The 16,994-nt window shown below is 40.0% G+C and overlaps 1 protein-coding gene across 1 annotated transcript in view; it reads right to left on the minus strand.

Annotated features, from left to right (window-relative positions):
• Positions 1-200: 200 nt before the first annotated feature.
• The window catches only part of ERICH6B (glutamate rich 6B), a 258,727-nt gene continuing 241,933 nt past the window's right edge, over positions 201-16,994 (minus strand). The window contains exons 12-13 of the mRNA XM_089678802.1: positions 5,573-5,801; positions 201-717 (exon numbers count right to left, since the gene is read on the minus strand). Coding sequence (XP_089534928.1) covers positions 352-717; positions 5,573-5,801 — 595 coding nt within the window. The 3' untranslated portion in view covers positions 201-351. The remainder of the gene's footprint in view (positions 718-5,572; positions 5,802-16,994) is intronic.

Here is a 16,994-nt window from a genome sequence, read left to right on the forward strand (position 1 = left end):
GCAGGGGCTAGGGGCCAGGAGTACTGGTTTGGGACCAAAGAAGAGGAGGATCGGGGATTCTCTGGGCAAAGCCATTGCACAGAGCAGGTAAGTTCGACATGTTTGTTATTTTTTTTTTTAGTCTGAACCTTTACAATCACTTAGCTGCTTGCCTTGATCTCTCCTTTTAAAGTATAATATTTGACTTATTGAGTACACAATTGACAATACGATTTGCTTTATTCCTAGTTGAATTCTGGTATGTGTTTACCATGACAATTATGAGAATGATCACTCAGTAATTGTTAAAGCAAAGATGAAATGTAATTGGACATACAAAACTCAGCATTGTTTCCCTTTAGTTTTCACGTTCTACTTGCCATTGCCTTTTCGCCTGTCTTTCTTATTTTCCACGACATTACATTCAGTTTTCAGCGATGCTGTCCTGTGAGGCTTTTTCTTCACAGTGGTCACAGTTTGTTGTATTGATTTATTTTTTTGCTTTTCAGCAGAATCTGACAGTTTGCTAGTAAGTCCAGTAATGTAGCCAAGTGACTTCTGCAGCTGCTTTACATACTCTTGCATTGTCTTAATAGTGCTATGGGAACTGTGTGAGATCCTTAATAAGTCTCTGATGTTATTCAAAAGAATGCTGATTTGAAGATGTTTTGAACAGAGGTAGCACTCAGCGTCAGCAGTCCTTGACAGCAGCTGGGAGAGACTGTCAGGGTCTTTTAACTGCAAGGAGAAGAACAAAAACACAATGGTAATGCATGTGCAAGCTGTAGCGGCTTGAAATGTTCTTGAGATGTTGATTTTATATATACGTATCTGCTTATCAGCCATGAGGGCCCATTGGCACTATGGCAACACGTTAACACGCATACTGTTAGGACAGCCTGTTCATTTGAATAGGCTGGAAATACACCATAATGGGCTAAAAATTGCACCTGCAGAATTTTTGCTAATGCAGGGCAACACTCAGTATTAGGTTACTGTGCATTGCATGTGTGCTGTTGAAGTGCATTGTGTACCATTCGTACTAATAACTTAATCATAGTTAAAGATAATAAACAGGAATTCATTCATAGATTATGGGTGATATGACACTACCTTCAGATGATTGGACTCTGACAAAAGCTTCACCAGGGTCCAAACCTAGTTTCTCCATGTTACCCTGTTCACTTTGTGAAGCTCTAGTTTTTTGCTAGTGCCCTTTAGCGAAGGACAGTTTCTCTTCTTGGCGGAAATTTTGCCAATATCTTTTCACCAAAATTTACTGCCTTCATGGCCCAGCAATTTCTGGCTCAGGGACCCTCAAGCACACTGTAGGAACCATATCTGGACCCTGCAGTCGTGGGCCTGGCTTGTAATGTTTCTGCATTTGGTGCTCACCAGGTGACACAATGTGTACAATAAGACGTAGGGTGTTATACAGGTCCAGGTCTGTGGTCCATTCCTATGGCACCCAGACCGTCAAGACCCCTCTCGGTATGCCCACAAATGAAGCTGAAGTGGACAAGATAAGGCAGGGTTTTTCTGTAGCCTTTAACATACTGGTTCCTGGTAGATGTTTTGATGGCTCTGTAGTATACATTATGGCTAGGTTCACATACGTGCGGGTGATGCTGCTGTGGATTCGAACAAAAATCTGTGCAGCCGCACCATCCACACAGAAGAATGCGGACCCGCAGGTGGATGCCATTAGTTCTAATGACATGCCGTCCGCACTGGAAAATGCTACCGTAGTGGGAACCGAGGTTCCATGTGGGCTGCGTTTTCAGAAGAAGTGCAGGGACTTCTTCCCTGTGTGTTCTGGGGCACGGGAGTCCATCCAAATGAATGGGCTCTCGTGCCCGCATAAAACGCAGCCCGCAGGATCGCAGATATGTGAACCAGGGGTAAATCCTTATTCTACAAGCTGGTGCCGCAGCGCTATGCACATAAGTGCTTCATAGGGTAAAAGAGTAAGTGGACTTGGAGTCTTAGTGTATTTCCCTAACTGTATTTTCTTACTATTCAGCCTAATGGGTAATGTTATTATAATGTCCACCCATTCAAATTTGGGGGTTCTTTTCCACCTCCTGACCAGAAGTTCCTTTTCAGCTACCAACATAGTCCTTATCAAACTCTTAGTTGTTCACTTCTGGATGCCATTCTCTGCTGACAGTACAAGCCGTTCAATTGCTATAATCTCAGTTGCCCAACTTCAAAAGAAAACAGTCATTGGAACTCTGTTAATGCCCGGGTTAAGAAGACTCCTTCATACCAGACATGCAGAACCCCCCTATTCCACATCCATTCCATGAGTACCCTGCAAGTGAATATCTTCATTTAGCAATGTGGGATTGTAGGTGCTCAGGAGTCAGAACAAAAGGGGAAGATAATGGTGAGTTCGCTGCAGGCCCGGAGGAAACGTCAAGTGGTTCTTTCTGGTCCTTCTGTTCGGAGCAAGGTCTAACACTGTCACTGCTCTGACCCCAAAACTCCAGTTCCCTCACAGGGACACACTGCATGCGACCTATTTGGTTAAGGCTGAATTTCCAGCCACCACATCTGACATACAAGCTTGATTCTACCTTAGCTTCCCCCGATTATAAATCTGCCAAAACAATAGAATTGCCTGATGCACATGCTGTGACACAAACCAAATGGGATGTGGATAATCTGCCAGAATGACATTGAGATTTGTGTCTTTAGGGAAGTTACTTTCTTACCCTCTCACCATATGCTGGTTACTGTTGATTTATTGATCAAAACAGTGCACACTCTGCAGTGCGAAAACAGACATACCATGTTCACGTCTGTGCACCTGCTCCTGCACCCCTGTTTTGGCATGTACCTGTGTCTGTGCAGTTGCTGCATCTGTATCCACTTCCATAGGCTGTCTGAATGCAGCTTCGGGTGGATGCAGATGTGAAAAAAAAACGGCTTATGCATGCAAATCCAGTGCCAGTGCCTGATTGAATGAGGCCTTATTTAATGCACAAATTTGGAGAGGTTATTTCCCCCCTTTTGATAATTTTGAAGCCTTGTTATTCTATGGACACAGAATTTAGCAATAAATGGTCCTGCCAGTAGACTTGGCCATTCTTTCACTTAATGCTAACACCACTATCTCTATTGAGGGTGCCCCTTCATTTAAAGACTCAGTGGATAGGCAATTGGAGGTTCTTCTAAAGACCTCCTTTGCAAGCAGGTCTGGTCCAATAGCCCACTCATGTCACTTCAGTGATTTCTCAAGCTATAGATTTCTGGGCTGAAGGAATTCATGGTGAGATAGACAATCCAAATCTTTATTCAAGGTTGCAACTTTTAACTAATATTCTGTGTGGATGCCTTGGAAAACCTGATTCAGCAGATCTCCAGAGTGTCTTTATCCTCTGTGCATATGCCCTACGAGGCAACTTCCCAATCAATATATTAAGACAGCTGCCGATGGTTGAGGTTTCAGGCCCCACTGTCCACTTTACTCTGCATTATGCATCTTCTACTATGCAATTTTCATCCCTCTGCCCCTCCCAGACAAAATCACCATCTACTGAGGGTTCTCTTGTGTCTAATCTTTCCTCTCTAAGCCCACCAGAGCTACTGTACTGAAAAGCCTTCCTCATGACAAAACGTCGCCCCCTCTTATGGAGATGATACCCTTATATAAAAAAAAAGATGTCAAAAGTCTTTTCTCTGTCTTTTTCAGGAGATGTGCAAATATTCCTAATTGCCATCCTCTCCTTACCTCTAATTCTTCTCTGTTTCTACTCAGAAAAGAACAAGATTCCTTAACCCCATTCTTACTCATCTTTAAAACAGTTGTTTGTCACCTTTTCTCACCGAGAAGAGGGTTTCAGGGCTTCTCCACCCCTAAATCATATTGCAGCTTACAGTCCACAGATGTGTGACTGTATTAGTTTTATCTTTCATTCAGTCTAAGAATATTTGCAGCAAATACAGAAAATACCTCATGCCACAAATGCAGTGTCCTTACTTTCTGTGAGCAGCACCAAAGAATACCTTCCTTCCTAGCTGTTATCTGTAAACTACCAATTGCCCTGCCGTCATGTAATGAAGATAAAGAGTGTGACAGACCCAACCGGGACAGGGGCTTTTGGAGAGGGCTAGGGGGCTAGCCTTCTACCAACTGATTATGCCCATGGAGGAGACCAGGGATTCTGTCTGCTTCTCCCGGTCAGAGCATGGCAAAGAGCTCACGTCAGCCTCTGAACACATGAAGAGAGCAGATCCTTCTCTAATGATGGACAACAACATGATAAACACTGAGAGCGAGGCTTGGATTAATTCTCTGAATCAAGACAATAAAGCTTCCCTTCTGGAGTGGATGTAAAAGGTGTAATATTAATCTTGTACAGGTTAATGGTCATAAGAAATATGGTGGCCCTCCTACAGATTGGGTTGGAGAAGCTACTTTACTTGGGAAAGAAATATTTATCAACAAACCCTCTCAAGAAATCTATGAAGATAAATTAATTCCACTTTTCTAGACTGTTGGAATATTGAATGAGTTTTGTCTTATAATGACTTCTCTAGTGGACAGATTACACAAATGAAAGTCAAACACCTGAAAGACAGCATGTGTATTGTACTTTGTGTATTCAGGGTTGTGGTTGCCTGACTGTCTGGGGTGGACTCCCTGACTGGTCTGGATGCCTTCCTGTTGGTTAGCTTATTGTTAATTAGATCATTGTTTAATTAGGTTACAGTTAGCTGCTAGCTGTTCATTAGATGTACTTTTAGATGTACTGAAGATATTACTGTTTAAAGTTTGCTTTGTTTGGGATAATGTGATCAAGCTCTTATCTGATTTTGTGTGGTATAACTTCGTTGTGAATTTTCAATAAAGTTCAGTTCCTGTTTGCACCTAAGCTAGTGTCGTCTAGTTCTTGCATGCAATGTCCTGCTATAATACCTTGTTCCTTTGTGCCAGCAGCAAGGAAGTAGTTCTCTGACGGAAGCACCCAGGCTGGGTTCCAGGAGGTCCGTCACAAAGAGATACGGACATGTTTGTAGTCCATACCAGAAGATCAGCCTAGGGTGACAATTATGGCTCCCTTAACAGATACAGTGGATGAATAACATAGCCATCCAAGGATGAAGATAAAAGAAAAAACCTGAAAGAGAAAACCTATGCAGCCACAACACCCAGTAATCTGCAATTAATTTATAGTTTTGGTTTTGGGTTTAGATATACTTTAAGTTATGTGTTAAAAATGTCCATAGTCTGGACACAGGTACACTGCATGTAGAGAAGAAGCGGCTACAAAAAGGCAGACAGAACCATGCAGCACTGAGATGTAACAAAGAATGATAACAAAAAAGGTGAAAACTGTAATTTATAAAAAAAAAATGTTTATCATCCACAGTGCTTTAGCAAACTATATGTCATTCAGTTAGGGTTTACATCTAGCTTAATGGCCAAAGACATTAATGGATTAGCAGGGCAACAAGGCAGCTAGCATTTTCAGGACAGGTGAAGTCTCAGTACAGGCTTCTACTAATTCCCTGCACCATACAAAGGAGTTTCCATTTTTCAAACCAACCCCACATTACATTGCTTTGAAATTGTGTTTTTACGTACCATCAGTTTAGACCCAACATTGAATGTTACTTTCTCCTTCTCTCTTGTGCATGTCAGAAAAATACGATCCTGGGTCAACATTTTTACTTCAATGTTGGAATTGAGCTTCAAGGTGATTGTCTGAAAAGGAGGAGCGTGCACGTGCTGGCTGAAATCCCACCATGCCCACTGTTTCTGCTGTGTCCCATTTTCATCCAAATATAAGCCTCCAGAAGGATCCAGCACAATCCTTTAATGTAAAAATCACAAATAAATAAAATCCAGCAATAAAAAGGAAGTATTCACAAACAAAAGTACAGTGAAAAACAGAAATCTGTAACATCACATTGTCATCAAAATAACTCAGATTACAAAAGGTGATTACTTCTCATGTCACGTTGAGGTTTCATTATGTATTCAAGCAGGTTTATCAGACAATTCAAATTACAGCTATTCAAGCAAATTGCAGCACCAAATATGCTAAAATTGATTATTTAAAATGAGAAATATGTATATGATAAAGACAATGTGGATTTCTGGATGTATAAACCACCTAAAACTCACCTATCAGGAGCTCCAGGCTCTGTCCAATTGTCAAAACTTGAACAGAGCTGTAATGGTGGATCATGTGGCGAAGGGTGATGCTCAGGCACACACAGCCAGCCAATCAGTTCCTCACTCAAACACAGATCCTTTCTCCAGCTTTGTCAGACTAGTGATTCCCATGTCTCTGCTAATTCTGTTGCAGAGCCCATGTTACACTAGAGGTTCTGTCACTGGTTATAACCTGCTGGAATTGCTTAGTGCCCACTCTGCTTCTATGTTGCTGCCATCTTGCTGGCCATACTTACAAAATGTTTCTTAATAGCTGCTCACTCAATGGCAATTGAGAGTCTGCAGATTTTTGCCCAGAAAGGAAGCAGCATTTATTGGGTTCAGGGTCAGATGCACCCCATTGTCACCAGTGTGATTTGGGCATTAGGACCACTTTAAAGGTACTCTGATATCAACCAAAATGCCTCTGTGATTTTTCATTGAAAGAAGCAGCTCAGGTAGTGACTCAATGAGTAGGTTTAGCTTCATAGATTCATAACTAGTATTCTGCACATGTATCAGGGAATGGCCATCTCAAATAAAGCATATGCAAGCTAGTGTTTTGCTTTGGGACAGATTCTCTTTAAAGGGAACCTGTGAAAATTGAAATATGTCAGCTGCCATTGTTGACTTGCAGGGCCAGGACAAGGGGGGTGAAGTCAGACGGTGCACATGCAATCACTACATACAGTACATTTTGGAACAGTGTACTGTGTGCTTTGCTATTACCCCAGTCCCTTCCTCTACTCGGAATGGGAGGAAGATGCAGTTTCCCAATCTTCACCATGGGCAATGGATGACCTTGTCTTGGCACTGCATATGTTTGTAAATAAGGGTGCTAAAGGAGCGGGATAGAAAAGGGCAGTGTGATTGGCTTTGACAAAGAGGGTTCTATTTGGCAAAAATATATAAAGAATGTCATGTATAGGCGAGCGCTGGAAATAAATCTGAAGCAGCTAGCACAAAGGTAAAGGTAACAACTCCTTATAGAATATGGTGTAAAGGGCAGCGCTGCACTTTATACCATAAAAATATATAACGAGTTTTCAAATCTTTCTTTTGATTTTTTAGGATTTGATTGCTAGAAATAGAAAAAGCATAGTCATGAGCTAGATTTACAATGCTGGAATTTATACACATACAACCTTTAGTGCGCACTTTGGCTCTGATCACTTCTTTTATGCAAAACATTTCCACCATTGTCTGAAAGAAAGAAATCAGTCAACTCCCCCATCCACAGTAAATTGCGTGGATGGAAGAATCCACACTCCTAGCTATTGTATTTAAACACAAGTAAAAGTGATGCGCTGGATACAGAGTTTCAATGGGTCAATCCAATTATTAGTGGGCACACCAGCTCTGGTGTGGCAGCTCACCACAAAATGGAGACACTCCTGAGAAAAGGGGGTAAACCCCAGAGTGAGAATCCATGTAAAATATAGTTCAATGAGAGCACTAAACAAACTTCCAAGAGTCCAAATGTTTTATTGATAAAATTGGCTCATAGCAAGAAAAAGACAATAGTCATCATTACAAAGGCCACCAATTTTCTACATGTTATCATAGCAACAGGGAGTAGCAGTGTCATCACAACATAGGCCTGGCTTCTTCTACTGGGGTCACCATAGCAGCAGGCAGTAGCAGTGTCATCATTACAGAGACCTGAGCTTTTCTAGACATGTCACCATAACAACAGGGAGTAGCAATGTCATCATTATAGAGACCTGGTCTTTTCTAGAGGGGTCTCTATAACAACAGGCAACAACTTCCAAGGCCTGATCTCTGTGAGAGGGGGGAGAGATAGGGGTGCCAGGCAGCAGTATAGTACAGTAGTTCCTTTTATTGGGAAATGAACAGTTAAAAATGCACCCAGAAGCACTCTGTGAAGAAAGACTTGTCGCCATGGAGAAGACATGCAGCATCCAGTTTCTAGACTGAAGAAGAAGGCGGATGTTGCCTTTGAAACGCGTCTCACTATCAATTACAAGCTCCAGCACTCCGGACAGTTCTTCTCAGTGGTGCTTCAAAGGGAAGTCAGCGGCAGCAGGTCTTTATACTGGTTCCAGTGGAGGAATCCCAACTACAACAGTTCACAAAGGTTTCCATCCATCCCACACTCCAGACCCTGGATCCTGCACATCTTCTCCATAATTACAAGCCTTTGTTCACAGAGTGCTTGTGAGCGCATTTTTAACTGTTCATTTCCCAATAAAATGAACTACTGCACTATACTGCTGCCTGGCGCTTGTGAGTGCATTTCTAACTGTTTATTTCCCTAATACACCATACTGCTGCCTGGAATCCCATTCCAACCCTCCCATCTTCTCTAGCAGCCACTGGGTTCCCAGCCTGGACAAGGAGGCAGCCTTTAGCAGTCAGACAGTAGTTGACGATTTTTTAATTAGTATCTGCCCATACCTCGGGGAGCATTGATACTCACTCTTTCATGTGTTTATTTTAATCATCCTATCTGATTAAAACCAGCAGAGCATTTTTTTCTTACTGGACTTCGCTGCTATTTCTGGACAGATCAGGTATCTATTTGGACCATTTAAAGCTAACTATTTAAGGATACATACAGTATATAATTTATATATCCACCAGAGTGCTGAATTACACCAGATATTGTTTCCTGACCATTGTGAGACCTGTCACTATAGCAACAGGGAGTAGCAGTGCTACCCCCTACAGAGGCCTGTCCCCTTCTATATTGGTCACCATAGCACTATGCAAGTAATAAGGGGAGGTCTTTCTCCATTTGCAGCCCTAGAAAGCAACAAAGTTTTGCAAAAGATTTATGACAGATGAAAAAGATTTTCACTAAAAACACATGTGTTTCCATAGTAAGTTTTGAGAGCAGCAGAGGGACATGTCCACATAAAAACAGTGTCATCACTACAGAGGCTTGGCCTTTTCCAGTGGGGTCACCATAGTAATAGGCAGTGGCAGTGTCATCATCACAGGGGGCTGACGTTTTCTAGACATGTCACCATAGCAACAGGAAGTAGTAGTGTCATCACTGCAGAGGTCTGGGTTTTTCCAGGTGGCGTCACCATAGCAACAGGCAGTAGCAGTGTCATCACCATGGAGGCCTGATGTTTTCTAGACATGTCACCATAGCAACAGGAAGTAGTAGTGTCATCACTACAGAGGCCTGGGTTTTTCTAAAGGGGTCATCATAGCAACAATGGCATTGTCACAGAGACCTGAGCTTTGCTAGACATGTCACCATAGTAACTGTGAGTATGCAGTGTCATCGCTACAGAGTTTTTTTTATTGGCTCTTATCCACCATAGAATATTGTTAGTGTGTAAATACTATATGCTGAGTTTGCTTTATTTGTATTAATGGGAAGCAATGTGTGGCTGATCTAGTAGATCCAGCCATGACCTCAGTGTAGCAATTAACCTGTATGTCCATATGCACCCTGCAAGAAACTATTGCTTTGCACACATTTGCACCAAATGCAAGTGCTTAAAGTGCATTCCTGGAACTTAATGTAGGAGAATTCCAATTGTGCTGGTCAGCTCAGTCCATTAAGCTATTGGTGCTCAGGAATATCCTTAAACCTTTGAAATGGTTTATTGATGTTCTGGCTACATATGAACATATGAACTCTTTATGTGGTGGTCTTACATATTTATATTGTGGTGTCCCACCTGGGGAGATTTCCCCTCATTTTCTGTCCTTCTGGCAATGTTAACACTGGGGTAGGAAATACCCAGCAGGAACAGAGACAGAAATAAAAACTAAACAGAAGTCCTAAGGTTAGCCTTATACACTTAAAACAGTTTATACCTTACATTTGGTGGAGTTTTTAAGGCAACCTTGGAATACAAGTAAACCAAACAGATTTAAAAAAAGGTTTAAATTTTATTAATACATCAAATACATATTTCCCCAATAAAACATGACAATTGTTGACAGCATGTTAATTAGACAATACTCATATTATTACCTTGAAAAATAAACAGTATCTTTTGAAGCTGATTTTCATCTTGCAACCCCAGTTGAGGAAACTAGAAGTGTATTCAGCCTATATCCAACTCATTTCGAATACTTTAGTACAGATTCTTCCTCGGGGAAAGGATACCGCTCTAAAACATTAATCTGCAACAATTAAACCTCAAATATATATTATTTATGCTCCAAGAATTGACAAAGCAACTTTACAGATTTTACATACCACCAAAATTGGTCAAAGTGAAAATGCTCTGCTGTGTTTTGGAGAATGAGTCCCCCCCCAAAAAAAATAGGATGAGGTAATCGCTTGATGTGCAGGAACTACAGGTGCCACTTTAAAGAAAACTGTAGTAATGGAGTGTATCAGTTAGTATAATGTCCTATACATTGATGTCCCAAAGATACAACACTAGACAAAAATATCTAAAAAAATACTATGTCTTTTGATAATATAATAGGAACAAAGAGTAAACTAGACATTCAATCTGTATAACATAAGAACAACTATTGTAATTAGACACTTAAATCACTCTTTATCTCACTCTAATATATGAGCAGATATATTAGTTAAACATTTAAATCACCCTTTAGCTCCCTCTAATTAGAGATGTACTATCAATAAAGCAGGGGAGAAACGAATTAGGTGTTGTAAAGGTTTTTTGTTAAAGATGATCACTTACATTTTTGGTATTCACCATGTACATGTAAAACACGATGCTAGAGTAGATGAGCCGTGAAAGATTTGCCATTCAGACTATAACCCATCAAGAAGTCCAAAATGAAGAGTGGTACATGTAGTTCCGCCTGGGACCGAACACCATTTAACAGCTGCCTCCAAGTTGCAATACTTAGCACCTTATATAATATCCAAAAAAAGTATAATTGGTATATTTCTCCTCCCATTCACGCTAGTGCATAGGACACAGCGGCACCTACGCATTTGTGTAGAACACCGGGAATCACATTACAGGCGCCATCCTTCCCCCGGGCAGATGTGCTTCAGTGAATGGGAGGAGAAATATACCATTTATACCTTTTGCGACTTGGAGGCAGCTGTTAAATGGTGTTTGGTCCCAGGTGGAACTACATGTACCACGCTTCATTCTGCTTATTGATAGTACATCTCTAATTAGAGGGGGATAAAGAGTGATTTAAATGTTTAACCAATATATCTGCTCATATATTAGAGTGATTTAAGTGTCTAATTAATATATTTGTTCATATGTTATACATATTGAACATCTGGTTTACTCTTTGTCCCTATTATATTATAAAAAGACAGTATTTTTTTTTATATATTTTTATCTAGTGTTATATCTTTGGGACATCAATATATAGGACATTATATTAACTGATACACTTCATTACTACAGTTTTCTTCAACGTGGCACCTGTGGTTTCTGCCTGTCAAGCGATTACCTCATCCTATTTTTTGGTGGTATGTAAAATCTGTAAAGTTGCTTTGTCAATTCTTGGACCATAAATAATATATATATGAGGTTTAAATATTGCAAATTAATGTTTTAGAGTGGTATCCTTTCCCTGAGGAAGAATCTGTACTAAAATATTCAAAAAGCATTGGATATAGGCTGAATGCACTTGTAGTTTCCTCAACTGAGGTTGCAAGATTGAAATCAGCTTCAAGAAATACGGTATATTTTTCAAGGCAATAATACGATTATTGTCATGTGCTGAGTGAATCTAATGGGAGTGGTTTCCCAATCATCAATTAGCTGCTGCAGGGCTCTAATGAGGAAAGTGGCAGGGTTTGCATCCCTTTAGACGTGATTTCCTATTGGGAGTATCTCACCAAAAATGACATTTTTGTTGCAGGGGATGCCTGAAATCTGACTTGTATCATAGTACAGACATCTGGGAAAATCAGTGAGCCAATCACACAAGCAGGAAATGATGTTTCTGGGGGGTATCCTGTACACATTCTATGTACAGAACACTTCAAGGTAGCCATATTGCATTGCATTTTACAGAAAATCACAGTGCTGCAGATTAAAAAGAAAAGGTAATTTTTAATAACACTCAATTACAATATGACTTGTGTCGCAATTATACATGCTATATATTTTTTTTTACTTGCTATTTTTTGTCTTGCGAAATTGGAGTTACCGTTTAAAAATAGATCAAACAGTTGAGCCCAGGGTTAAAAAATAGAATGAACAGTTGAGCACAGGGTTTAAAAATAGAATGAACAGCTGAGTCCAAAATTTTAAAATAGATTTAACAGTTGAGCCTAGGATTTAAAAATAGAATAAACAGCTGAGCCCAGGGTTTAAAAAAAGAATGAACAGTTGAGCCCAGGATTTAAAAATACATCACACAGTTGAGCCCAGGATTTAAAAATAGATCACACAGCTGAGCCCAGGATTTAAAAATAGATCACACAGTTGAGCCCAGGATTTAAAAATAGAATGAACAGTTGAGCCCAGGATTTAAAAATAGAATGAACAATTGAGCCCAGGATTTAAAAATAGAATGAACAGTTGAGCCCAGGGTTTTATTATTATTATTATTATTATTATTATTATACAGTATTTATATAGCACCAACAGTTTGCTCAGTGCTGTACATTATAATGGGAGACAGTACACGAGACAGTACAGTAACAATACAGTGCAATACACGAGGGGTTCGAGGGCCCTACTCCTTGGAGCTTACAATCTAGGAGGGAGGGGATAGTGGTACAGGAGGAAATAGCTGTGGGGGATGGAGTGGTAGAAAGAGTGGAGGAGGTTTAAGAATAGAATGAACAGTTGAGCCCAAGGTTTAAAAATAGAATGAATAGTTGAGCCCAAGGTTTAAAATAGAATGAACAGTTGAGCCCACGATTTAAAAATAGAATTAACAGTTGAACCCAGGTGATTAAAACAGTTGAGCCCAGGATTTAAAAACAGAATGAACAGTTGAGACCAGGATTTAAAAATTGAATGAACAATTGAGCCCAGGATTTAAACCTCAATGAATATCTGAGCCCAGAGTTTAAAAATAAAATGAACAGTTGAGCCCAGGGTTTAAAAATAGAATGAACAACTGGGCCCAGAGTTTAAACATAGAATTAACATTTGAGCCCAGGATTTCAAAATAGATCAAATAGTTGAGCCCAGGGTTTAAAAATAGAATGAACAGTTGAGCCCAGAGTTTAAAAACAGATTGATCGGTTGAGCCCAGGATTTAAAAATAGAATGAACAGCTGAGCCCAGAGTTTAAAAATAGAATTAACAAAAACTCCAGGATCAAATGGTTATCCGGCTGACTTTTACAAGCTCCTATCTGCGGAAATATCCCCGATACTCATGGATCTTTAAAACTCATTCCTTGACCATACTACCCCCTATCCAGTGTTTAATGAGGCATACACAACCTTAATTTTAAAACCAAGGAAAAACCCTGAATTAGTTGATTCTTACCGTCCTATATCACTACTCAATACAGACTATAAATTATTAGCTAAAATCATGGCAGATCGTATCCAAACCTACATCCCCACATTGTTTACCCCTCACCAGTTGGGCTTCCTTCGCAAACCATTCTACTATAGGCATCAGAACTGCAATTGTTGCTACAGTCCAGGCTAAACAACATCCCTCTTCTCTCCCTCCCTTGTTACTCTTGAGCCCTAATGCCAAGAAGGCTTTTGACAAACTTGACTGGTCACTTCTGAATCACATTCTTTCTACTAGGGCTTTTGAACATATATTTTCTTCCTTCATACAATATATTTATCATAACCCCTGTACCAAGATCATTTTCAAAAACCAACTTTTTTCTCCAATATCAATGTCCCGAGGCACCAGGCAAGGATGCCCTCTTTCTCCATTCTTTTAACTGCGCACTGGACCCCCACCTTCACCTTCTAGAATCCCAAATTGCTTTCCAAGGTATAACTATTGGCCATAAAACTATTAAAGTCACTGCTTTTGCGGACGACCTGCTCCTATACATTTCCCACCCAAAGTTCTTTCTTCCCAGCATAAAGTCTCTCATTAATCATTTGGTTTAATCTCAGGTTACTCCATCAATTTTGATGAATCAAAGGCACTCTATTTAACTAACCGTCACAAGCCCCCTTGGAGCAATCTCTACCCTTTTATTTGGTGTAAAGAAAAAAATGTCTTACCTCAGAGTAGTCATACCCAAAAACCCTCATAATCTATACAAGGGTAAAATCCCTCCTTTGCTTCACTCCATTAAAGCATCCCTCACTGCTTGGGCACAGTTCAATATCTCCTACATGGGCAGAATAAGCTTGATAAAAATGGTAGCCTTTCCTAAACTTTTTTATACCATACAAGTCTTCCTTCTACTTCTTAAACACTCTGATCTCAAACATATCTATAAGATGTTCCGAGAATTCACCTGGGGCAGCAGGAGAGCAACAATAGGTCTTTGTACCTTACAGCAACCCCCCAGCAATGGAGGGTTCAATTTTCCAGACCTAGAACTGTATAACTTAGCATCTCTAACTAGATGCATAAGGGATTGGATTCATGGCACCTCGATGTACATGGACACTGAACTTGACCAAAACATGATCCTAAGAAATAACCTATTGTATGTTCTTCATATACATAAACAGCTCCTTCCCACCGAGGTGTCAGTGAATCTCCTCCTATTCTTTACATGGTTGGCATGGCACGAAATACGCACATGCTGCATTGCTTAATAGCCATGCATCTCTTTTCCTCCCCTTATGGAACAACTCAGATATCCCAAAGTCCTCTGGACTTAACAACCTTAAACAGTGGCACCATGCAAATCTTCATTTTATAAAATCCTTGGTGGATGTTAACAATAAGTGACCTCTCCCCTCCAATACAGCCCTAGAGAAGTTTCCATACTTGTCTACCAACCCAATCCTTTTCCTAAAAGTGAAATCCTACATCATCTCTTCTATTAAGAAATGTACTCATAAGGACTGGACTAATTCATTGGACACACTTTTAGGCTATCCAAACCCTAGTAAAAAAGCTATCTTCACCTTAAACAATATTTTCTGGCAAACGCTGGACTATACCTCCACTACAGCTGGTCTTACCAAATGGACCAAGATTTTGTCCCAACTTTAGGTTGACATGCTTTTAAAATCATGTTTTTCCAGGCGAATAATTAAAGCTACAATGTACAATGATGATGGTTTGGTTTTTCCATTATACTTATATATCTCCACATCGCTCATAACCTATGGGCCTAAACTCCTCTTCCTGCTTCCTGAATTGCCTGTGGACAATTAGATGCCTTCTGGCATATCCCAAGATTAAACGATTCTGGAACACAGTTGTGCATTATGCTACCACACACTTAATAAACTACTTACCTCTAACCCCTGAATGGGCACTCTTTGGCCTAAACAACATACCAGGAGTTAAAATCTCAAGAGGATGTAAACAACTCTTAATTATCATATCCCTTCTAGCACGAAAACCATTTTACATAAGTGGATCTACCTGGAATCCCCCCACCGATTCTTTGTTTTTCACATGGAATGGGTGGAGGCCTCCTTGCATAAGCAGTCACGGGTCCAAAAATTCTTTGATATCTGCAAATCTTTCATTCAAACCTTGCCTACAGATACCCTAAAATCAATAGTACTGTACAATGTTTTCAATATACACAATGGTTTCAAACCAGACTGTTAAACAATGACCCTCCAATTGATATCCTACCCTCCAATTAAAATATATTTTATGCTTTAGCAGCTAAAGCCTCTCCTCATTCCATCATCTGCTAGTTGTTAGACCAGCCGCCATCTATCTTTTTTTTTTTCTGTTTCTTAACGTCCATCCTTTGACCCAGCACTGATACCTGGTTCTCATACTATAATAACAAACTGTATGTTTTCAATTTTGTATTGTCCTACTGGCCAAATGTTGTGGCTATTTGTTAACTCCATTCTCACATCAAAAAAAATAAAAAATAGAATGAACAGTTGAGCCCAGGATTTAAAAATAAATCAAACAGTTGAGTCCATGATTTTAAACATTTAAATATAGAATGAACAGTTGAGCCCAGGGTTTAAAAACAGAATGATCAGTTGAGCACAGACTTTAAAAATAGAATGAACAGTTGAGCCCAGAATTTCAAAATAGGTCAAATAGTTGACTCCATGATTTTAAAAATAGAATGAACAGTTGAGCCCACGGTTTAAAAACAGAATGATCAGTTGAGCCCAAGGTTTAAAAATTGAATGAACAGTTGAGCCCAGGATTTGAAAATAGATTGAACAGTTGAGCCCAGGATTTAAAAATAGATCGAACAGGTTAACCCAGGATTTAAAAATAGAATGAACAATTGAGCCCAGAATTTAAAAACAGAATAAACAGTTGAGCCCAGTGTTTAAAAATTGAATGAACAGTTGAGCTCAGGGTTTAAAAAGGGTTGGTTCAGAGCAGTTTGTTCATAGCAGAAAAAAGCAAATGTCATCATTACAGATGTCTGACTGCTTTTAGACATATTACCATAACAACAGGGAGTAGAGGTGTCATCACTATAGAGGCCTGGCCTCTTCTGGAGGCAGTGACAGTGGGACCACTGATGCATGACCTTTGTGAAACGTCACTAAAGTAACAGGTGTAGCAATGTTACCATTGTAGAGGCTTGGCCTCTTTTGGGGGGGGGGCACCATAGCAAAAAGCAACATCAGTGGGATCACTATAGAGGCCTGACCTCTTTTAGCCATGTCACAATAACAGGGTCAACAGGGAGTAGCAGTTTAAAAGCTACTATATTGGAAAATAATGCATACGTTGTAGTATAGTAAACTGCACTACAATAGGAGACAATTGAAGTCAGTGAATGTCAGAAAAACTACCGTGAATGTGTCAGAAATTCACATATTCATAAATAGGATTAACATGTCTGTCCTGGGAACTGA

This window comes from Staurois parvus, unplaced genomic scaffold (genome assembly GCF_062004578.1).
Source record: "Staurois parvus isolate SC_StPar_1 unplaced genomic scaffold, SC_StPar_1.0 ptg000017l, whole genome shotgun sequence".
NCBI classification, from domain to species: domain Eukaryota; kingdom Metazoa; phylum Chordata; class Amphibia; order Anura; family Ranidae; genus Staurois; species Staurois parvus.